Genomic DNA, 24,307 nt, shown 5'->3' with positions numbered 1-24,307 from the left:
AAGAGGAAAAAATATGTCTGGAACTAACTGTAGGTAAGTAAATGATGAAAAAAGCCAAGTGCCTTTTGCGCAATCTAGTGCATTATTGGCTTCTTTCACCATTCTGTTAATTTCTGATTAAAAAAAAAAAGTCCCACATGAGTCCATGTTGAATTTAAAAAACAATAGATGTCTGTTTTTGATTTGTGAAACAAAAAGTTTCATCTCAGATCCGCCCCTGCTGAGGAGAAAAGCATCTTTTTCAAACTTTTTTCAAACAGTGCTTTTGGGAAACCCTCAAGAAATCGTCTCGCACTATGAAATGTTTCAAGATAAAGCGTTGTCTCTAAGCTGCAGCAGATAGCTGTGCCCTGCTTCGATCGCATGCTGCCTCTGGCTAACCAGGCATGTAAAGCCTCCACAGAATCTTTCTGTGAGCAGTCCTCCAGAAAGAAACCAAAAGAAAGAAAAAAAATGAATTAAAGTGGATTGACAGATTGAAATTACAGAATGAAGGATTGCTGGCAAAGGAAATGAAACCAGGCTGTTTAGTATTAGTGTTCAACACTGGTCTTGTAATGGAATAGGTGAAATTCAATAATTCAAGAATGTCACACATGAGGCTCTATAGATACTGATAGATTCCATCTATAACAACAGTTTCTTTAAATTACTCTACAATATTTTTCTGTGTTTTTAGTTATTTTGCAACAAAGTGTCCCAAATAAATGAATAAATACGTCAGCAGTGTCTCAACTTTTCCAAATTTGATTAATGTATTCAATCACCCAATTAAAAATATTCATAAAAATTAACAGAAAACTGCCATTTTATAGTATACTGTTAGGGGTGATACACCGACACGATGAAACAGTAGAAATTTGTCAACCGGTAAAGAAAAACAAAACAAAACAAAAAAAAAACACACGTGTAACAGTATATCAGATCCGGGCAGCTCTTAAAGTGACAGCAGTCATTCATGTTAATCAAACATCGAAAGAGAGAAAATCTTTCTTTTTTTAAATTTAGGCTAGTAATAGTTTTTGATACTGACACTAGTGACAAGAATTATGAAATTTCTATGGTATCAAAATTTTTGATATCATAAAGACCTTATTTAAAGCACTATTTAACTATGTTGTGATGTCATTACCGTGAAATAAAATTATTCATATTGTGATATAAGAGTTTTGTCATTTCACCCACCCCAGTATCCTGTATATATAAGCCAGCATTTAATAACCTTTAATCAGTTTAATTCTGTGTCTGTATACAACAGATGTTACTGTACATTGGCATACTGTAAGAGAAAGTAGCTATGGCATGCTTAGTTTAAGAGCCTTTGACGATTCCACAAGATGAAATGAGCATGATGGTGCCTCTTAGTTCACCGGCTGCATGTCCTGATCAAGGGCCAGATATCTCTGAACAGACTCCTCGGGGCATATGACATGCTCAGATGTAACCTATTCTATTTAAGTTTGCTAAGTCGAGCAAAAAATCAAATCTTGAAATATGAGGGAATGATACATGAGGAGTGATGAATTCAAAGCGAGATGCAGAAGATTTTGTATTTGCTTGTTACATACAATATTTACTTTCTGAGTTGACAAATCTCCGGCAGGATTTACATATGCCAAATATTTGGTTCAGATGGATGACTGTTCAAAACATGCTAGGAAAATTCATGTTTGCTACTTTGCTTTCTGGTCACTGGAGAAAGAATCAAAGTCCATGTAATGAAAATCTCTTTTAAGCATGGGTGGATTTCCCATAGGGCAAGAAGCTCAATCTTCTGGATTCATCTCGTCAGCCTCTCTAGCTTCTGCTGTAGCTGAGCTCCAACGGCTTGGCACCGAACCTAGAATCTTCAAGTGAAATTTCTGATAATTAAGAATGCTTACATGAAGTATTTCTCAAATTTTGTCTGGTTATTGGATTCAGTTTCTGCCAAAAATGTGTAGGTACAAGCTGTTGGGTTGGTATCTGTTCTTCCGTGGTGATGATTGAAATATTATTTTGCAGATGCAAAGCTAAAATATGAAAAATGAGTAAATCAAAATCCAAAAATACCAACAACAGCATCAAAACAGATAGATTTCCTCTTTTTGGTATGACAAAATGACAATCCCCGAATATATCTCTTCAAAGAATACTGCATTTGTGTATCATACTAACATAAAGTAAATAACATTTCTGAACTGCTTTACAAATTCTTTCAGAATAAAAATTTATGCTTTCTCTAAAGCTTTCTCTCAATGAAACTTTTCCATATTCCTATATTCCATATTTGAGCAAAGACTTGCAAAAAGCTTTTGGTGACTCATGTGGGAGGCATATTTTTCAGGGCAGAATTTCTTACATTAGAATACATTAAAAACATGCCTGCTCCTGTTTGTAGCGTATTTCTTTCTTGCTTCCTTTTTTATATGGAGAAATATGGAGGCTTTCATAAAAAAAATCAAAAATCAGAACATGCACAATAGCTTGGTGCCTCACAGTGCTCAACCGTACTCAATGCCTGTCAATATAAGTGGAAAAGTTGGTTGTTGTAAGAAAACCTGAACAACAGCATGCAATAAAACCGGATATTATGGAATCTGACGTCAGCGACGTTTATTCGTGGCATTTACAAATGTAAACAACTGGTGATTGGATGACGTCGTGATCGGAGCTGATCGGGGATAGAACGTAAACACAGAATTTACGTGACTGAAAGTGCGTGAAAATGTGTCTAAATCTCCTATGACAACTTGCTGTGTTAGATACTATGGAGGCTGTGAAATGAACCCAATGCTGCAGATGACAGTTAGCTAAATGTGTTTCCTGACAAAAACAAAGTCTGCTCGGAGAAGTGCGTATCAAGGGCGCGTAACGGCCGCAAAAGGGGCGCTTGCGAGCACCCTTCTGAACGCTAAAATGAGAATTGGGACATCCTACGATCTTGTAGACTTAACGGACACGTGCACGCGGCGGGCATTGTAAGTCTGTGAGACTGCAAGTGCACATTAAGTGTTCCATCTGGGACAGGGCCCTATTTCCTGTGGTGTGAGCACGCGAAAAGCGAGAGGGTGCTCGCTGCAGAGCCAAATAGGAGGAGCTGGAGCTCTAGCTCCCCCTCCCTGGAGGTAATAGGTGAAGATAGACACCTAACCACACCCTAACCCTACCCCTTACCCTATCCTAAACATAACTCCACCCTATCAGTAACTCCACACAGAGGTGGAGCTGGACATCCAGAGAGGGGGAGCTGGAGGCCATTCGGCTCTGCAGTGAGCTGTACTTGGAAAAAGCATGTACTTCCTCCGATGTGAAAGCCCCTACTGAACTCAGTAGGAAGCCAGTAAGTGATGACGAGTGTCTTGATCTATTTTATGTTGATCTATTTTACACTTACAATCCATTTTTAACAGTACAGCTTTCTAAAAAAGTGGACATTGGTTGGTCCATACATCATCTTACCTGTCCACAATATGTCCCTTCTGTATGCACTTGCATCACAATTTGGTCGTTACCCGGATGCACGGCCATATCGGCGATACTCTGATGTAAACAACAGCATTGATTACTACTGAATATGCTGTTTTGCTAATTTATGCTGTCTAAACCACAGGAAAACGTGTGGAAGCTGCTAAATCATTTAGAGAAGGACTTAGTAAGCAGGAAAGGGCACAATATTTTGACAAACTAAAGTTAATAGGTGGTAAAGATACATACAAGCAGTGTTAATTAAGATATTAGCCTAATATTTCACCTACCTGACCAGAAATAAGAACAAACATGAATGTTGTCAAGATTCTTGCCCTGGAAATCCTAGTTCAGTTTGGCCAACCACATTTGCCACTTGTTCCTTAGACAGTTTTTTGCACTTTTGTCCTTGATTTGTTATAACTTTTGGCAGTCTATAGTACTCCAAATGTTTTTCCAGGTCCGAACGATTAGTACACCCCAAAACATGACAATAATTGACGATTTTCAGCAGCAAAATATGCAAGTTTCATTCGGTTCAGTGGCATTGTTTACATTCAGTACCACCAATGTGGCCAATTGATGATGCCTGGTGAAAACACTGTATACCGGATGTATGAATGATTTGACTGCACAACGAACCAAAAAAAGCACAGTCAATTTATGAAAGGCAATGAGGTGTTATAGAGAACAACATCCACAAAGTTGATATTCTTCACCACTGCATTTAGTTTTGTCTGCTTTAAACTGAAAAAGGGAATGGTTACAAGTTATTTGAGTCATGAGTCGTGACCCACAGTTCACTGTGACACAAATGCGTTTGAAATGACTGAGATGAAAGTGGTCTTGATCCTCAAATATCTTGAAAAGCATCTGTTATTTGCCATTAGTGTTCTGACCTACCAGGCGAATCTCTGTAGCTGTTCTGTTTCTTGGTCTGGTTCCTCTGCTAAAATACCAGCTGTGAATCGAACGCCTACAACATGCTTTTAGAGAGACCCTTATAGCCACATACAGCAGTACATACTGCGCTGTAAATGATATGCTGAATGTGGAATTTATTGTTTCAATAGCAATAATTTAATCTGGTCAATAATGGAGGGGAATGTTTTTCTTTGTGAGCATTTACATTTAGATACATGTCACTGGAAATACTGTTTGATAGGTAGCTAACATCAAAATGCATATTAGCATATATATTTGGTCAATTCATATCCTGGAAGATAAATATACTAATCTACAGAGAGAAGATTTATCCATTTATAATAAGAATCTCTCTTTGAAGTTGAATAGAGTTTTTGGGGCAGTTTTAAACTGGCAATTACTGTGAGTTGAGCAAAGTAAAAATATGTTAAATCACCATCAGATTTAGCTGATCATTAACGGTACTAATATCACAATTACGCATTTGACTGGATTTTAGTAGTAGGCTGGTTGTAATAATGGAGTAAAATTTTCTCAGTGTGGCATCACATTATTTCTAAAGCACAGTTAAAGCATTTTTTTTTTTAAATAGATCAGTTTTACACCTAATATGAAGACATAAGCATGATGTGCAGTAGAAACAAATCTGTCGAAGAAGGAAAAATCCCAAAAAAGCCCAAAACAGAACAATAGAAGACTAAAAACAAAAACAGGGCACATGGTGTTAAATAAATCTAAGCAATGCCCTTTTTATCTAAGGCTCATCATTCATCTTCTTGATCAGATTTGCTTTCACTTTTAGCTATAAATCAAGTGGTGATGTTTCCAGTTAAACCATGTGACTAGTATTTTCAAAGGATAATATGTGGTATATATGGGCTTCGTGTGACAGCAAGATTACCAATGAATAATTACTTAAATTTCAAAACAAGAGCTATTGAATAGCTTCAGCTGACATTGAATACAAGTTTTATGGCTTTTGTGGTGCATTTTGACAGGCCCTGGTGATACACTTTTCGAAAAAAGGTACAAAACTGTCTATTTTTCAACAGTATCCTTTCAAAGGATACTAATATGTACACTTTAGGTTCTTTAGATACCATTTAGGGGTAAATAAGGTAGAAAGATGTACCTTAGGGTATCAGTGACAGCTTTGTACCTTTTTTCCTAACAGTGTATAAACTGTTGTTGTCAGTGTTTCTACTTTTATATCTCACAGAAAAAAGTAACAGCATATGGGTTTGGAATAAAATGAAGGTGAGTAAATGAGACAGAATTTGCATTTGGGGGAGAGCTATCCGTTTTCATCAGTGTTTCCCTGCAGTTATTTTGCATTAGTGATTCAAAGTGTGAACTGTTCAGTGAGAAACTCTCAATGAAGTCTAAAAGAGATGAGAGAGAGAGAGTTTTTCAGGAGTATCCCACGCGCACATCTTGTCTTTATCTTTTAATTCATTTACCTGCGATTTAAAAGCATCTTATTGAGGAGGATTTGTAATATCCAAATAGTTTTTCTTTACTGCAGGTTAGGGAGCGAGTGCTGGATAATGGTATGGGGAATTCTCTAAGGCTGTGATAAACTATAGCCTTCTGCCTTGGTTTATGATCTAAATGCTGAATTTAATTGAAAATGCATGTGTAATGAAGCTGCTTTAATTGGTAGAGGCTAGAGCAGTTCATTCTTTCAGTATTTGTCACTTGAAGCCTGTTGAAAAAGGATTGGGCATCTTTATATGCAATGCCATTGTGGCTGTGTCAGTCATTATTAAATTTAAGATAGCTTTAGGAAGAATCACGTTTAGAGCTGCTGGGAGCCTTCAAATAACTGCAGTCCGAGATAGATTGTGTTTCACACAACGTTCTGCAATTAGTTGATGGAAATCTACATATTACAGCGCAGCAGCATTATGGAAATTATGCTCATGTGCTTATATGCTTACAGTCATTTGTTCAAAAGCTGAATGGTATAGAATTGGCTTGTGTTTGTGTAATATAAACACAGAGGCTATTTAAATAAAATTCTCTTATGTAATATACAAATAACTGTGAAAACTGGGAAATTAAAATAATAAATGGATTTCATGAAAATTCATCAAAGGTGTTGCATAACAAATCTATTAGTGCAGTAATCTCACTAATGACTATGTGCTTGGGGGGGCACTTTCTTTTCTGATATTAGAGTGACATTGTTCAATTTTCATTTTAATCGGATAATATTGGATTCATTAAAAAAAAAAAATACATTGCATTTATTGGTCCTAGTGAGAAAAAAAAACCTTCCTTGTGAATGTTATCTGTAGTAGCAGGGGATGCTGGGTGAGACCAGCAAAATGAGGCAAAGCCACATTCAGCTGTGCTGGTTCTCATGCAGCGCAGAGGATGGAGCTGGAAGAATCTCCAGTGGAGCTGTTTATTACAGTTGATGCTGGAGACTTAATCATTGCTGTGGACAATGATGGAAGTGTGTTCACAAACTGGGGCTAAAAGAGGAATGGAGCATTTGGTTTATTTGTTTTATTCAGTACCTGGATTAGTTAAAATCGCCTCAGCTGCAGTTTAACTGTTGAGAAAGGCATTGCTAGAAACACTGATTCTATAACGGTTGTTATTGATTAAAAATATCTTGCAGCTTAAATGCATTACAGGTTGGTTTATCACCTCCAAACATGCTTTGATGTTTACTGGATTTGTTATTTTGGTAAAGCAGGCTGATTTATGAGTGATTAGTAAGATTACATTGGATCTTTTCAACACTATCTCTCGACCAATTCGTATATATTTTAGGTTAATAATTTGTGTGAATTTTGTTCAGTTTGTTGAATAAATGGAGTGTTTTAATTTGATTCTGCTGGTATAAGGAAACAGCAGTGATCGCGCCGGCACACACACACACATATACACAAAACATATGAGTTCCAGCACTGCTAACTTGACAGCGCAGTTGATACTTTATCAAAATCAGACGGTTCGGTACGAATACTTGTATTGTTACACCCCTACTATCTATCTATCGTCATTGCGCTGCGGGTGTCCCGTGTTCGAATCCCGTCTCTAGGACCTTTCCCGATCCCACCCCGCCTCTCTCTCCCACTTCACTTATTGTCAATTTTGATCTGTCCTGTCACAATAAAGGCAAATCTTAAAAAAAAGTATTTTTTTTGTAAACATACTCCAAAATTCTGTTGTTGATTTGTTGAACCAGTTATATATATATATATATATATATATACATATACAGTATATATGAAATAAATAAATAAATTTAAGTTAGCTACTAAATATTGACTTCTTATTGTAGCGTTGTGTAAAAGCAGTATCACACAGTTAACCTCATAACATTCTGAGACCATGAGGAAAACCAACTAATTTTTTTTTTCTTTACAAATGAGTGGAAAAATGTTGAATTTCAAATTTCAAGATGAAAAAATTGAATTTTAAAATGAAATAGGATTGTTGCTAGTTCACATCTTTGAATTTCATGACATCTTTGAATTTCAAATAACTTTAATTTCAAATTGGAGACCATTTCGGAGATCTGTGGAATTGTTTTCCACTCTTTTGTAAACAAAAATTAGAGAATAAACAGGTCTGAGTGACCTCAGACTTTTAGACACACTGTCTACACTACTCACAAAAAGTTAGGGATATTCAGCTGTCGGGTGAAATTTATAGAAAATCTAAAAAGTTCATGCTAAAGTCATATAATATCATGAAAGTAGGGTATTTAAGTAAAAGCATGCAATGGTAATTTCTTTATCTCAAACAAAAAGCTAACAACAGTGGTAGTGTAACGGGATGAACCAGACGAGAGGCGAGCGGATCCACTTGCGAGCTTTTATTGGGACGAGACAAAGACATGGTCGTACAGGCAGGGTAAAACAACAACAGCAGACAGGTTTAACGTAGACGATGCACAATAGAAGTCCGTGAAACAGGCGAGGGTCGATCCGTGGCAAACGTAATCCGTAAGGGGCTGAGCTAGGAGAACAAACCAATAAACGAGAGCGAGAGTCCGAAAAGGCAGGCGGCTAGACAGTCGAAAACGAGATAACCAGGCAGGAGAACAAAACACGGGAACAAGGGAAACTAGGAAACGCTAATAACAGGGAAAACAAACAACAATACTCCGTGGCTAGCATGGGAAAGTCTGGGGCTTTTATAGCGCGCCTGATTGGCTAAAGGAGGCAACGCAATCGGTGCAATGGGTGATGGGAGTAGTAGTCCAAGGTGCAATGCAACAGTCAGTATGATGAGAAAGAGCGAAAGTGACATCTGGTGGTGAGCGGACCGCAAGCCACCAACCAGATTCGTGACATAGCCCCCCCCCCCAAGGAGCGGCTTCCAGACGCTCCAACAGAATAACAGTCCAGGGGAACGGTGGGGTGGGAGCGAGACAGGGCGAGGGCTGGAGGACCAGGTCCATGTGGGAAGCCCAGAGATTGAGGCAGGACCGACAGAGCAGGTACCCTCCAGGGTGGGGCCGGAGGCGGAGCAAGAGCCCTCCAGGGCAGAGGTGGAGCAGGAGCCTTCCAGGGCGGAGCTGGAGGCGGAGCAGGAGGCGCAGGAGCCCTCCTGGGCGAAGCCGGGGCAGGAGCCCTCCAGGGCGGAGGCGGAGCAGGGGTCCTCCAGGGCGGAGGTGGAGCAGGCAACGCAAGAGCCCTCCAGGGCGGAACCGGAGGCGGGACAGGCGACGCCAGAGCCCTCCAGGGCGGAGCCGGAGGCAGAGCGTGAGGCGCGGGCGCCCTCCAGGGTGGAGCAGGGGGCGCAGGAGCCCTCCGAGGCGGAACAGGAGGCGGGGCGGACCTCCAGGGCGGTACAGGAATCTGCGTCACGGTCTGGGACCTGGGGAAAGCAGGGACAGAGGAAGCAGACAGAATAGGGGGAGAGGGCGCAGCAGCCCTCCGGGGCGGAGCAGGAGGCGCAGCAGCCCTCCGGGGCGGAGCAGGAGGCGCAGCAGCCCTCCGGGGCGGAGCAGGAACCTGCGTCATGGACTGGGACCTGGGGAGAGCAGGGACAGAGGAGGCAGAGAGAACAGGGAGAGAAGCAGAGAGACCACAGGATAACGCCGCCTCCCTCGGAGGATCCACAGCCGAAGCTGACACCTCAGGAGGCATTGGCGCGGCCTCTCTGACAGGGAAGGCCTCTGGAGCTGACTCGTGGCCAGACGGGCCTCTGGAGCAGGCTTGTGATCAGACGGGAGCTCTGGAGCAGGCTTGTGATCAGACGGAAGCTCTGGAGCAGGCTTGTGATCAGGCGGGAGCTCTGGAGCAGGCTTGTGATCAGACGGGAGCTCTGGAGCAGGCTTGTGATCAGACGGGAGCTCTGGAGCTGGCTTGTGATCAGACGGGAGCTCTGGAGCTGACTTGGGAACAGACGTGACCTCAGGAGCTGAGTGTGCAGCCCACATACTGAGAATGGTGATAGCCATCACACTGGCCGAAATGATGTGACTTGACTCTGGGCGGTCAGACGAGACGTGACTTGACTCTGGGCGGTCAGACGAGACGTGACTTGACTCTGGGCAGTCAGACGAGACGTGACTTGACTCTGGGCGGTCAGGCGGGACGTGGCTAGACTCTGGGCCATCAGCAATAACTTGACTTGGCTCGTGAAGATCAGTTGTGGCTTGACCTGGTTCGTGAAGATCAGTAGTGACTTGACTCATGAAGATCAACGGTGACTTGAACTGGCTTGTGAAGATCAATGACTTTACTTGACTCAGGAACCACGGCTGTGACGCTGCTTGACTCAGGAACGACCGCCTCAGGAAGGGCGGCCATGATGGGTGCAGACTCAGGAGCAGAAGACATGACGTGAACAGACTGTGACCTGACGGAGATGTCCTGAGCAGGCTGTGGTTTGGCTGACATGGCGTTAGCGGGCGCTGGCTTGACAGATGTGACGTTAGCGGGCGCTGACTTGACGTTGCTGGACTTGGAAGCTTGACTGGATTTGGAGGCTTCAGCTGTAGCCTGACCTGACTCCAGAGCAGTGGCTGAAGCTTGACTTGGCTCTGGAACAACAGCAGCAGCTTGACTTGGCTCATGAGGATCTGCTATAACCTGGCTTGACTCATGGAGATCCGCTGTACCGGGACTTGACTCATGAACAACATGGCTTGGCTCAGGAGCAACAGTGGTAACGTGACTTGACTCGTGGGGAACAACTGTGACTTGGCTTGACTTTGTGTCTTGACTTGACTCTGGGGTAGCCGCCGTGGTATGGAGCAGCGCCATTTTAGCTGCCCATACTGTCACTAGGTGTGTTCAGCACATGGGCCATCATGACCACAGGTTCTGTAATGGCGGCCATATTGTGGAGTGGCTTGGAAACGGCGCCCATCTTGTGCAGTGGCTCTGGCGTGGCAGCCATCTTGTGCAGTGGCTCTGGCGTGGCAGCCATCTTGTGCAGTGGCTCTGGGAAGATGGCTGTAACTTGACTTGAGACAGGGGCGATGGCTCTGACTTGACTTGACACAGGAAACACCGCTGCAATTTGACTTGACTTGGAAACTTGACTAGACTCAGGAAACACAGCTGCAACTTGACTCGACTTGGAAACTTGACTTGGCTCAGGAAACACAGCTGCAACTTGACTTGACTTGGAAACTTGACTAGACTCAGGAAACACAGCTGCAACTTGACTTGACTTGGAAACTTGACTTGACTCAGGAAACACAGCTGTGACCTTGGAAATGACTTGGCTCTGGAAACAGCAGCTGTGACATGACGGAGCTCCGGAAATGCAGCGCCATCTGGTGATATGGCAGCGCACTGGCGCTCGCCGCCATCTTGCGAACGGGCATCGCAGTCGCCGCCATTTTGTGCACGGGCTCCGCTGTCGCCGCCTGAGTATGATCGCCCGCCATTTTGTGCACGGGCTCCGCTGTCGTCGCCATTGCTCGCGCGCGCTCCGATACGGCCGCCATTTCACGAGCGATCCAGGCGGAAAACTTGTTTGTGGCGTCGTGATCCGGCGTTACCGCCAATCTGCGAGAGGGATGCACGGCTTCCATGTCCGCGTTGTCGCGTTCCTCCTTCGCGACTCCCACAGTACACGACGAGCCCACACTCAATAAGGCAAAGTTCATAAATTCCGCGAGTGATGAACGCGGACCCTCGCGTCTCAGCCTCGCCCTCAAAGGCTGATTTACGCCATCACAGAAGATTTCTATAATTGTGCAGTCCGGGAGGGTGGAATAATTTGAAATGGAAATAAACTCACGGGTATACTGCTCGAGTGTGTGTGATTTCTGTTTGATTCTGCATAGAATCCTGTCTGTGTCCATGTCAAACGAATGTCCGGGAGTGAAGCTGCTGGATCCTTGTGTGACGGAGTATTCTGTAACGGGATGAACCAGACGAGAGGCGAGCGGATCCACTTGCGAGCTTTTATTGGGACGAGACAAAGACATGGTCGTACAGGCAGGGTAAAACAACAACAGCAGACAGGTTTAACGTAGACGATGCACAATAGAAGTCCGTGAAACAGGCGAGGGTCGATCCGTGGCAAACGTAATCCGTAAGGGGCTGAGCTAGGAGAACAAACCAATAAACGAGAGCGAGAGTCCGAAAAGGCAGGCGGCTAGACAGTCGAAAACGAGATAACCAGGCAGGAGAACAAAACACGGGAACAAGGGAAACTAGGAAACGCTAATAACAGGGAAAACAAACAACAATACTCCGTGGCTAGCATGGGAAAGTCTGGGGCTTTTATAGCACGCCTGATTGGCTAAAGGAGGCAACGCAATCGGTGCAATGGGTGATGGGAGTAGTAGTCCAAGGTGCAATGCAACAGTCAGTATGATGAGAAAGAGCGAGAGTGACATCTGGTGGTGAGCGGACCGCAAGCCACCGACCAGATTCGTGACAGGTAGGTATTCCACAACAAAAAATGTCAACGTCTCAATAACTTGTCATGCATCCTTGAGCATCAATTACAGCTTGACAACGACATCTCATGCGGTTCACAAGTCGAATTATTGTCTGCTAAAGCATGGGATTCCACTCTTCTTGAAGGGCTGCCCTCAGGTCATTGAGGTTCTGAGGTCCGGGGTTACGACCCTCTACATGACGACTCAGCTGATCCCATAGGTTTTCTATGGGATTCAGGTCTAGAGAAAGTGCAGGCCACTCCATTTGAGGTGATGATGCAACCTTGATGAGCTGGGGCATTGTCGTCTATGAAGATGAAATCAGGCCTGTGTTGCTCATGCAGAGGCACAGTGACTGGATTAATGATGTTATTTCCATAAATTTCACCCTAAAGTTGAATATCCCTAACATTTTGTGAGTAGTCTATTGAATAGTGTATCAGTACAAGTTTCAGTATCGTGTAATCAGTGTTTTTTCTATATGCACTTGCTCCTGTTCTTATGACTCATTCCAGAGCACCACTTGGGTCAACAATCCTGCCTTTTCACATTGAGTAAATAGCACTTAACCCTGATCGCTTGAGGGAAACTGTCCCTGCAATTAGCGTCCAATTGCAATTTCAACAGCACTCGATGGAAAGCTTCCACCAGGTAAGGAATTTAAAACTGAATGCTGCCTGATTCAGTTCAGTGATGTGCTATGAATATAGATTGCAGATGGTGATAGGCTTTGGTGAGGTAAACATGAAGATCATTTTAAGGGCTTACATTTGACATGTTGTCAAACAGGATTTCAGAAAGTAATTTCAAACATGTATCGAAATAATTGGTTTTGAAAGATGTTTGGATGGAAGCTACCAAAAATATGTATGTTGTATTTTTTTCTAGCTGATCAGATATAAGATTTTTGTAAAAACAAACAAACAAACAAACAAGCCAAAAAAAAAAAAAAAAAAAAAAAATGAATTTCAGAATCTGTCTGTTTGTCTATTACTAGCAAAGACTAGCAACTAGCTTGTCATGCTAACAACATGTTAAAATGTTATAAAAATGCTAAACATTGCTAACAATGTGTTAAAAATGCTTGCAACATGTTAAAACATGTTAGCCATGTGCTAAAACATGCCAGTTCACAAATGTCATGACTTATATCATTAGATTGTTGTGTGAAAAGTTTGTGTGTCTGCTGAAAATGTACAAATAAACCAGGGGAAAAAACAGAATCTCTCCCAGGACTCTGATAATCATTCAACAGCGTTTTTTTTTTTTTAATTCAATGTACAGATTTCAAAGCTCCAGGCATCTTTTTGTTCCTCACCTATTGTTATTCTTATCTAAAAGACATTTCTCTTTAAATGCTTGAAAAGTATGGGGCCTTTCAGAGCAGAAGGCTGACTGAGAGATGAATGATTACCCAACAGGGTTGTTTTTGAAAGTAAAACTCATTCAGTCATCTAATACAACACGTATTGATCGTTTGATGTTTATAAGCGTTAAACCAATTTTTGCAAAGCGATAGTAGAGGAAGAGTGTCTAAACTCAGGGCCAATCTGCTAATGCTGTAAATGTCAAAGTTGTAAATCACTGCATGGTGAGAAATACAGTTCAGCGGTGGGTCTCTTTCCTTAAAATATTGTTCTGTTTAGACTCATTACTAGAGAATGGCTTGATTTACAATGAAATTATTAAAAGTAGATTTAAAAAGACAAGGACTTTACTCACTTATCACTTGGGATAAATCAAAATAGTCAAGCCCATTTGTGGAAAGAAAGTAAGATAAATTTTCTCATAGAAGTTGTGTTCCTCCAGGACGTATCAGACAGTTACATTAGTCTCTCCAGCTCAGACTAATTAAAGGCACTTGATTAATGATATGCCTTATTACAGTAATAAGAAAACAATAAGAAATCAATTATCCCGTCTCCTAAGGAGCGCCCTTTCTATTTAAGGTGTGCTTTAAAGTGCAAATACACTGACCAAAATTATAAACGCAACACTTTTGTTTTTGCCCCTATTTTTCATGAGCGGAACTCAAAGATATAAGACTTTTCTATGTACACAAAAGGCCTATTTCTCTCAAATAGTGTTTACAAATCTGTCTAAATCTGTGTTAGTGAGCACTTATCCTTTGCTGCGATAATCCATCCACCTCACAGGTGTGGCATATCAAGATGCTGATTAGACTGCATGATTATTGCACAGGTGTGCCTTAGGCTGGCCACAATAAAAGGCCACTCTAAAATGTGCAGTTTTATCACACAGCACATGCCTCAGATGTCGTTAGTTTTGAGGGAGCATGCAATTGGCAAGCTGACTGCAGGAATGTCCACCAGAACTGTTGCCCGTGAATTAAATGTTCATTTCTCAACCATAAGCCGTTCAGAGAATTTGGCAGTACATCCAACCGGCCTCACAACCGCAGACCATGTGTAACCACACCAGCCCAGGACCTCCACATCCAGCATCTTCACCTCCAAGATCATCTGAGACCAGCCACCCAGACAGCTGCTGTAACAATCGGTTTGCATAACCAAAGAATTTTCTGCACAAACCGTCAGAAACCGTCTTAGGGAAGCTCATCTGCATGCTCGTCATCCTCATCGGAGTCTTGACCTGACTTCAGTTCATCGTTGTAACCGACTTGTGTGGGCAAATGCTCACATTCGATGGCGTCTGGCACTTTGGAGAGGTGTTCTCTTCACGGATAAATCTCGGTTTTCACTGTACAGGGCAGATGGCAGACAGCGTGTATGGCGTCGTGTGGGTGAGCGGTTTGCTGATGTCAACGTTGTGGATCGAGAGGCCCATGGTGGTGGTAGGGTCATGGTACGGGCAGGCGTATGTTATGGACAACAAGCACAGGTGCATTTTATTGATGGCATTTTGAATGCACAGAGATGCCGTGACGAGATCCTGAGGCCCATTGTTGTGCCATTCATCTACGACCATCACCTCATGTTGCAGCATGATAATGCACGGCCCCATGTTGCAAGGATCTGTACACAATTCCTGGAAGCTGAAAGCATCCCAGTTCTTGCATGGCCAGCATACTCCCTGGCTATTTATAATACTTGTGCAGTATGCAGTATTATAATACAGTATGCAATAATTACGTATTGAGTGTTAATTACAGTTTTAATTTAAAAGTTTAAATAGATGCTGCCTTATTGGGACAATAAGGGCCTCCCTACACCCACCCTAGACCTACCCAATAATTTATTTTCAACTTTTTTATTATTTACTTTGTTTTTATTGAAAATAAATGCCTTTCTGATATAATATGAGATTTGAAAAGGGACTACAGCATGTGCTTTATTATCTGCACCACTGGAGCTGATATTTTATGATCGTCTTTTGTAGTATTGACTAGCCCAATTACAGGCTGGTGGGCGAAGTTAGTGTATATAGCCTCTGCCAATAAGACGGCCTATTTGCACCTATTGTAAACAGACACTCCGAATTATTTTTTCTTTCACTTTATTGTTATAAGTTGCTTCAGTCCAAACCTTGATTCAACATGAAATAAATCTAACACTGACAATGAGGATTTGATTCATCTCATACAGACAGTGTTTAAAGCTTCTGTACAATGTGACAAATCAGTAATATCAGGATTCCAGCCATAACGGTGATGAAAGACAGTTGTGCACTGACAGAATATTGTAATGTATATTATGTAATATAAAATGTGGAACTCCTATTTCGCCGTAAAGTTTTCTGTGCTGTTTTATTATGAAAGTGATATCTTTTTCAATTCTTGCTTGTACAACATTGCAAGTGCCACATTTAAATAAAATAGGTAAATTTTTCTTTCAGTGCTCAACATCTGATGTGCATGTTACACCTAAAATTAAAATGATGCATGTCCTAATAGACATATAGGGAAGAATGAGTTTTTGCACAATTTTCATTCTTTGGTTGAAAAAAGACTATTTTAATCAGGTAACCAGTCAGAATCCACAAATGAAAACACACATTGCCATCCAGCTCTAATTTTGTTGTTACAAAACTGCTATTTTTATTTATCCACTACTGCACATATTCACTTTTTTCTTCTTGTGTAACATGTTCTCATGTATAAATAAATCTCTTAATGTGTTTAAATCAAAGGAATGGATGGCTTAATGGCAATCCTGTGATGTAAAAAGAAAGTGAAGCTCCAGGCACAAAAACCTTATTTACCTCCACTTTTTTTGCAGGATCGATAAGCCATTAAAGGTTTCCTACAGCCTTAATAAGACATCCACTGAACTACACAGACCCTCTACATGTATCTCACTGCAGCACTGTGTGTTTATTTCCATGCCTGTAAGCTTACAAAGCACTAATTTCAACTCAGTGAATTGGATGATGGGACAGATTCAACATCAAAGTATTAAGAGAGAAACAATTTGGTTGTGGGTCCATTCTTGTTTTGTACTGCATTGACCAAGCGCTGACCTTAGATTGGATTTAGGTCCAAGCACCTCTTGACAGTAAACGCAGAATGGAGTCTTTAAGCGAAGTCATTTTTCCTTTAGCCTTTTGATTAGATCATCATGACCTAAGTGGTGTGCTTGAGCAAATACAAACACACTGAATCATGTCAAGTGGTGTCTTCTTTCTCTACAAATTGCGACTCCATTATCAATGTTTCAAAAAACAAAGCAAACAAACAAAAAAAATATGTGCTTTTAATATACATCACTCATCTTTTATACAGTCTTTTTATTTTTTAAAAATGGCTACATAAAAATGGATCAAACAAAAGGAAATTTCTCTCTCTTTACTAAAATTTGAAAATAATAGTGTGGTGTAGTTGACCATTGTACCTCAAGAGGTCCTGAGATTTTGAACAAAAAAGTAATATCAGTTAATGTTAATTTGTTTATTTCAAAATAAAAGCCTATTAAACTGTGCCATCACTAGTTTTCTATTACCCGTCCATTACATAACATGCTGTTGTGTTACTCTATCTTCTTGCAGCTTCATGCAGCACTAAGATAGACATTTGCAATATAAACTCAGACAACACGTCTGTAAGATGTCAGTTTTACAACATACATTCTAAATCATAAACATCTTAAAGACATCTAATAAACATCTATTTAAAAACTAATAGGAAAGTCCTACAGACATATTGCAGATGAGCAAACACTCTAAAAAATATGTTGTGCAGATGTCAAATAGATGTCTCCGTGATGTATCTGTGCTAAAAGGGAAGCGGCAAAATGAGCTGTTTTGTACTAAAAATAGCTAGACGCGAATGAGACCGGAAGCCACACCCATAAAATGTACAAATGCCCAAGCCCCCAATGCCCCTCAAGACAAGGTAGATATTATTTATGAATGACCTAGCAATTTCTAATAATGCCAGCTGAGATTAATCAATCTGAATGTGAGCTAATGTCTTCTCTTTGAGTGGAATGATTATTGTTTCATTTAACAGAGCTACAGTTATTATTATTGCCATCATGTTAATTATTAGGCTGCTGTTGTTGTTAGTATTATTGTTATATACCTATTATTGTTGTTGTTGTTAACCACATATTAACTATACCTTAAGTAGACGTATTTGCTGTACAGTAATTGATCACATTTTATGTTTTGCGTTCATATTTATTAAACTTTACATGACTTTTATTTTGATAGAAAATTAGAAACCTGAAACACTGACCTTAGTCCGTCACGTGTGTTTTTCTGGAACACAGAAGTTGTCAGTAAGCGAAGAAGTTGTCAGTAAGTTCTTCCACTGTTTGTTATTTTTTCAACAGACTCTGACATTTTTCCACTGACTAGCTGTGAATCAGTACGAGCGCTTAAACGTTAACTGCGTCTTTTTATTCTTATGTTTACAGTCATTCATAAAACTTACTGCTGCACTGAATTACCATTACACTCGTCACGTGACACGTTTGCGGCGCATAATGAAAATTAACGTCGCATAATGTATGACATATCTAACGTTATATGCTATAATTGAGAATTGTTTTATACACTCAGACTCTAATGTATGCAGGTGCTATTATAGTGTAGCTATCTGGATGTTTGAGTAAAACTGGGATATAAACATGACCTTTCGAACTGTATAGTGTGACTTTAAAAGGGTAAATGTGTTGTTTTTTTATATCATTTCAGTCAAACTAATGAATATTGCCTTTTTCTGCTTGTTTTCGACCCGTTCAGGTTTTTATTGAAGACAATGGGCCGTTTGGATGGGAAAGTGATAGTCCTTTCTGCAGCAGCACAAGGGATTGGAAAAGCTTCTGCTATCGTAACCATTCATTTTACATTCATTCCCAAAGATTTCCCAAGTACTGCTGCACTCTGTTGTGGCTTTGACAGCCCTGTGTGCCACTTTGATGAGTATAATAAATGGATTTACTCTGAGGGTTTACAATTGCTATGTGTTTTCCTCTGAATAAAAGCTTGTCATGCAAGGACTGTCAACATGACATTCTGAGGCTGTCAAGTGTAGATGCAGAACGCTTGGACACAGTGAAGAATGCTGAAATCAGCTTGAGGGTAGAATGTTTCTAGCCTTTGCAACCTATTTCCTATTTTTTACAAGCATTTCTAATATGAAAATGCTATAATTAATCATTAAGAAGAAAGAAAAGAGTGTCGCAGATCATTTAGACAAATTCTCTGAGTCAACAGCACATTATCAGTCGAGCGCTGGGGGTTAAAATGCACACCTGCTAGGTGAATACATTTCCATATCAAGTGAATATTCAAATGGGTATTAAATGAGAGAAAATACAGATTGAGGAAATACTGTAGCCCTAAGCCAGTTGGCAGATCACATGGAGGGAACACATGCCATTGCTCGAATTGTCGTCAAATGAAATCTCACCAGTGGAGTGTTATTGGAAGTCTAGATAGGGTAAGATTTTATATCAGCCCAGCCTGCTGTGTGCACCAACACTGCTCAATCTGAGCTTTAAAATATCTGCTATCAGGAGAAATGGTTTTGATGAAACTGATTTGATCAAAAGTTTGCATCATATCGTCAAAGCTTAAACCAGATTCAGAAGTTAAACATCTTGTCATTTATTAGTAATTAATCATGTTAATCATGCACATTGTTGTCTACTGACTTGAAACTTATTGTCTTCCTAATTGTAATAGGCTTTTGCCAAGGAAGGTGCCCAAGTCACTGCTACAGATATCAATGGAGAGAAGCTTAAAGAGCTGGATGGCATTCCAGGTAACTCATTGACCTGCTATGTATTGCCACCTAGTGGGAAAATGTGAAACAAACTTTTCTAAACATAAACAAGATTCTTTGATTTGTAACTTCCCATCTATTCATTCAATTAATAATTAATCGTTAAGATATCAATTTTGATTTTTGAACACATTTTAGATAATGCAAATGTGCTCAAGTTTGGATAGTTCAGTGATTATGTATAATTTACTAATTTAGGATGATTTGCAACATATGCTGTAAAATCTTACTGAAAGGAACCCAATATACCAATGATTTCCTGTCAAAATTTTACAGATCATTATGCAAAAGTTAACTTCTACACTAGGGCTCAAAACTTTGTGGTCTGGAAATCTGAAGATTTTTTAAAAATATATTCTTTACCATTTTTAAAGAAGGCTAATTACTCTTTTAGTTAATAAAATAAAAAAAATAATTTATTTCTTTGATGGCAAAGCTAAAATTTCAGCAGACTTCAGCCTCACATGACCCTTCAGAAATCATTCTAAGAGGCTGATTTGGTTCTCAGAAATAGTTCTGAATATTACCAATGTTGAAAACAGTCGTACTGCTTAATATTTTTGTGGAAACTGTGATATGTTTTCTTTCAGGATTCTTTCATGAATAGAAATTGGAAATAGAAATCTTTTGAATTATAAATATCTGAATTATAAATAGTCACTCTTGAATTATGTAACTCTATGACATTTTAATTATGTCACTCTGTGAATCATTGTGTTTTGTTATTACCTGAACTGCCTTAAAAACTCTCAAATCCTAACTTTAGTGATGGACGTCTGATCTGTGTGTTTTTTAATTTGCTCAAGCATTATCTTTGATCTTTGAGCATGTCTATATTAAACTCTTTCTCCAATAAGGGATTTCAAAGGCTGGTGGGCCTTTTTTTAGCCCCCCCTTTCATACTGCTCTGCTTTGCGACATAATCCCATTATGTTGGAAACAAATTGCTTTAGTTCAAGGGTGCTTCTCCTGTCAGGCTTTTGTAGGCTCTTCTGATTCCTGGAATCTCCTTTATTCCCTTGCTTTCTTAGGGATCAAAACCAAAGTTGTTGACGTTACAAAGAAAGACCAAGTGGAAGCGCTGGCCAAGGACTTCGACTATGTGGATGTGCTGTTCAATGTTGCTGGGTTTGTATTTTCCTTTAAAAGCGGTGAATATTTATTTAGTTAACTTTTAAACTATATAGACACACAAAAAAGGGAATATTGTACGGAGTTTCTATTTGTACCTTTTCTTGACTACAACATACCACCTTATCCACCTTTTTCTTCAATGCGGGAGTAAACCTATGGGTGAGACTTCCAGCTCATTAGCCGCTACAGGGAAATAACAAGAAGAATAACAACGTGCAGTAAATAGTAAAACTGTTTGCACTACAAACAAGTGTGTTCATAGTTAAGATAACACATTAAAATAATATGGTAAGACACACCAGTTCATAATATCAAGCAGCAAAATGAGCTGTTTTGTACAGCTAAAAATAGCTGGATGCGGATGAAGCCGGAAGCCACACCCATAAAGTTTACAAATGGCTGCGCCCGCTCTTATGGAAAGAAAAAGTTGGATAGAAAACACATTTCAGGAATGGCAAAAAAGCATGACTATATTTCATTTTTGGGAAAACTGTTGCTTTAATGTGCATTCAGTATTTTATTCTTCTTTTTTGACACAGATTTGTCCATCATGGCAGTATACTGGAGTGTGAGGAATCGGATTGGGACTTCACTATGAATGTGAATGTCCGTAGCATGTACCTGATGATCAAGGCCTTCCTGCCTAAGGTCAGCTTGTCCTTCTCCTCTTTAGGATTATACCAGAACACCTCATACTACCTCTTCTTTTCTCCCCCATTATCCCTGGAAAAGACCTACGTATTTATGTATTTAAAGATTATGTTTTCATCCCCATCCCGTTTGGACTGTGGGTTAAAAGTACAAAACAGATCTGCACCATGTGGTTTAATACTTAATCTCTGTGATGGCATAAATGTGCTTAAATGGTTACCAGATATATATTTTTTGTTAATTTGTTTATAAATATAAATGTATGTCAAATTAGGACAATTTTTATGCATCAATATGCGAAATCTATTTCATATACTAACGTTCAGAAGTTTTGGTTTCCAGGTTTTTGAAAGAAGTCTTTTCATGGCTGGATTTATTTGATCAGAAATATAGTAAAAACCATAATATTGTGAAATATTTTTTTACAGTTTTAATATGACTGTATTGAATGCTTAAATTTTAATATGTTAATTTGGTGCTCAAGTAACATTTCAATTACTATTATTACAAAACGTTTCTGTTTAATGAATAGAAATGTTTTGTAACATCATAAATGTCTTTACTGTCACCATTGATCAATTTAATGCAATTTAAAGCATTAATTCTTAAAATAAAAAAAAATAAATAAAAAAACGTACTGAACTTTTGAGCGGTCGTATACATCTGATAATATATCAGCATGGGATTCATGACATCTACATGAATGCAATAACCCTGTCAAATGATTTAAAGTGTATTACTTTAACTAGTCAGCCAATTTTAATTGATTTTCCCTTATCCATCTCCATATAGATGCTGCCTCGTAAATCTGGTAATATCATCAATATGGCATCTGTGGCATCTAGTATTAAAGGTAATAATTATACTCTGTTGCAACCTATTAGCATTTTGATGCTGAATTATAAATGGGCTGCTGCATTACATCATGTTGCATATCAAGACTCGGCCCTTTGCTCTTAATTACATGTGATGATTGACATTGTTCCATGTAGCTCTTGGCATATTATCTTCTCCCCATTATCTCCAGTTTGGCTGGTGGTGAAATTGGATAAATGCCAGGTCAGGTGAAGTTTGCCCTCTCCTAATCGCTCATCCTTAATTGCATGTCTAGGAGTTGTGAACAGATGTGTCTACAGCACGTCTAAAGCTGCCATCATTGGACTGACCAAATCAGTGGCAGCTGATTTCCTGGAACAAGGGATCCGCTGCAATTGTATCTGCCCTGGTATGTTACTTCATTGATTGTTTTTTTATATTATTTTAAGTCCCTGTAACATACAAAAACATTCCTGTACCTATTAATTACATGGGTCATTTTGCTTCTTGTGACCTTTACAGGAACTGTAGACACGCCTTCATTACGACAGAGAATTCAGGACAGACCTGATCCAGAACAGGTACTGCTTTCATTATCAAGACAATGTACTGTGCAGCCAAGAAACACAGTAATCTAAAGCTTCTGATTTTTTTTCTAAATGCAAAGCACTTTTAGAAATTTCAGGAAAGATAACTAACAGCCAACTGAAGCACAGCCAAAGATGTTTCACACATGAAACATGCCAGCAACTTCTTATCAACTAACTTTTGATGATAATACACTTGGGCAATTATAGAGACAAGCTCTGGCTTCTCTGAGTTAAAGTTAATGAGGCTCGAAGTTTATATTTTATACACTGCATTATAGTCATACAGCAGAAGCAAATCCGAAAAGATAAAGTTAATACGAATATGGATAGTTGACAAATAGCCAATACAATGTTTTTTTTTAAAGACACTTTTTAAGAAGAAATGCATATATTTATGTAGTGTGAAGTCTGACAACAAGACAAACTTTGCTGTCATTAAAAAACATTTGTTACAAAGTATGACAACCGTAAATGTATTAGAATTCTTAGAATTGTAAAAAAGATTATACTGTAAAAATTGTGAAACATTTTCCATAATGAATCTGAATTCTTTGATCCAACGGTCAACAGAACAACATGGAAAATCAGCTTTTTGAAACCTTCTGTGAATAGGCATGTATGAAAATTTACAATGCTTCTGTGAAGCTTCTGTGAAAATCTATTTTATCTACACTAGGTGGTATTTTAGCCATTAGCACCTTATTAAAAGCCCTTTAGAACAATAGATTTTTTTGCATAAGTAAAAAAATCAGATAACCATCAATCAATAATCCCCCCCAAAAGCAATTACTAAACACACAGTTCTGTCTTTCAACGCTCAGGCTTTTAAAGACTTTATGGCCAGACAGAAGACTGGTAGACTGTGCACTGCAGAAGAAGTTGCACATCTGTGTGTGTACTTGGCCTCAGATGAGGTGAGTCTTCAAACATTTTCATTCGATATCATTTAAGAGACTCAATGTGCTACTGAAAAAGCAGTGTTGCCTTTTTAACAGTTCACGTGGATTTAAAATATAGTTGGATATTTAGAAATAATCAAAGGGTTTTTATTCCTGCAGTCTGCCTACGTAACAGGAACAGAAGCCATCATTGATGGAGGATGGAGACTCTGAGGATATGCTGTCACAAAGTTGCAGTGATGCTGTGATACAATTGATTGTACTGAATATGAGCTCTAATCATCAGCTTTATTTTAAAGACAAGTAGCTTGGTTTAAATCAGGGGTGTCCAACCCTGTTCCTGGAGATCTACCTTCCTGCAGAGTTTAGTTCCAACCCTTATCAAACACACCTGTGTGTAATTATCAAGTCCTCCTGCAGGTCCTAATTAGTTGGTTCAAGTGTGTTTGATCAGGGTGGGAGCTGAACTCTGCAGGAAGGTAGATCACCAGGAACAGGGTTGAGCACCTCTGGTTTAAATAATTGGAATATGCCAAATATAATAAGCATTTTTGGCAAATTAGTGTTTTCTATTTTTTTCCTATTTCTAATTTCCAATTCATAAAGAATAGTTTTTGAACTGACACGTAGCATTAAAACTACTATTCTATGAGCTTTAAAAGTCCTGGTATTTCTTACTCATTTCCTAGTTTTAGCTCCACTATATGTGTCATTTATATATCTTAAAAATGAATCATATATAGTTTAAAACGTCGTGGATGTC

The 24,307-nt window shown here is 39.6% G+C and overlaps 1 protein-coding gene across 2 annotated transcripts; it reads left to right on the top strand.

Moving 5' to 3' along the window:
- The first annotated feature begins 17,893 nt into the window (after positions 1-17,893).
- bdh2 (3-hydroxybutyrate dehydrogenase, type 2) lies at positions 17,894-24,205 on the top strand. Of its 2 annotated transcripts, none has more exons than XM_051111271.1 (10): positions 17,894-17,962; positions 18,410-18,497; positions 19,355-19,433; positions 20,486-20,582; positions 21,128-21,236; positions 22,032-22,092; positions 22,351-22,464; positions 22,578-22,636; positions 23,467-23,559; positions 23,704-24,205. In XM_051111271.1, exons 2-10 carry the CDS (start codon positions 18,426-18,428, stop codon positions 23,755-23,757), a joined length of 738 nt encoding a protein of 245 aa, XP_050967228.1. In that variant the 5' UTR covers positions 17,894-17,962; positions 18,410-18,425; the 3' UTR covers positions 23,758-24,205. The 2 variants fall into 2 exon arrangements, with proteins under 2 accessions (XP_050967228.1, XP_050967236.1); XM_051111279.1 differs by having other exon boundaries at positions 17,939-17,943.
- The last annotated feature ends 102 nt before the right edge of the window (positions 24,206-24,307 follow it).

The sequence above is a fragment of the Labeo rohita genome, chromosome 1 (assembly GCF_022985175.1).
Source record: "Labeo rohita strain BAU-BD-2019 chromosome 1, IGBB_LRoh.1.0, whole genome shotgun sequence".
NCBI lineage: Eukaryota > Metazoa > Chordata > Actinopteri > Cypriniformes > Cyprinidae > Labeo > Labeo rohita.
The sequence above is the reverse complement of the archived record's forward strand: the minus strand, read 5'-3'. Positions and strand labels throughout refer to the sequence as shown.

What these genes read in the sequence shown, in the direction of transcription:
- bdh2 (XM_051111271.1), top strand. Translation starts at nt 18,426, where the DNA reads ATGGGCCGTTTGGATGGGAAAGTGATAGTCCTTTCTGCAGCAGCACAA. An exon ending in ACAGACCTGATCCAGAACAG is followed by an intron (nt 22,637 to 23,466) that starts GTACTGCTTTCA and finishes TTCAACGCTCAG; the next exon opens with GCTTTTAAAGACTTTATGGC. An exon ending in TGTACTTGGCCTCAGATGAG is followed by an intron (nt 23,560 to 23,703) that starts GTGAGTCTTCAA and finishes TTATTCCTGCAG; the next exon opens with TCTGCCTACGTAACAGGAAC.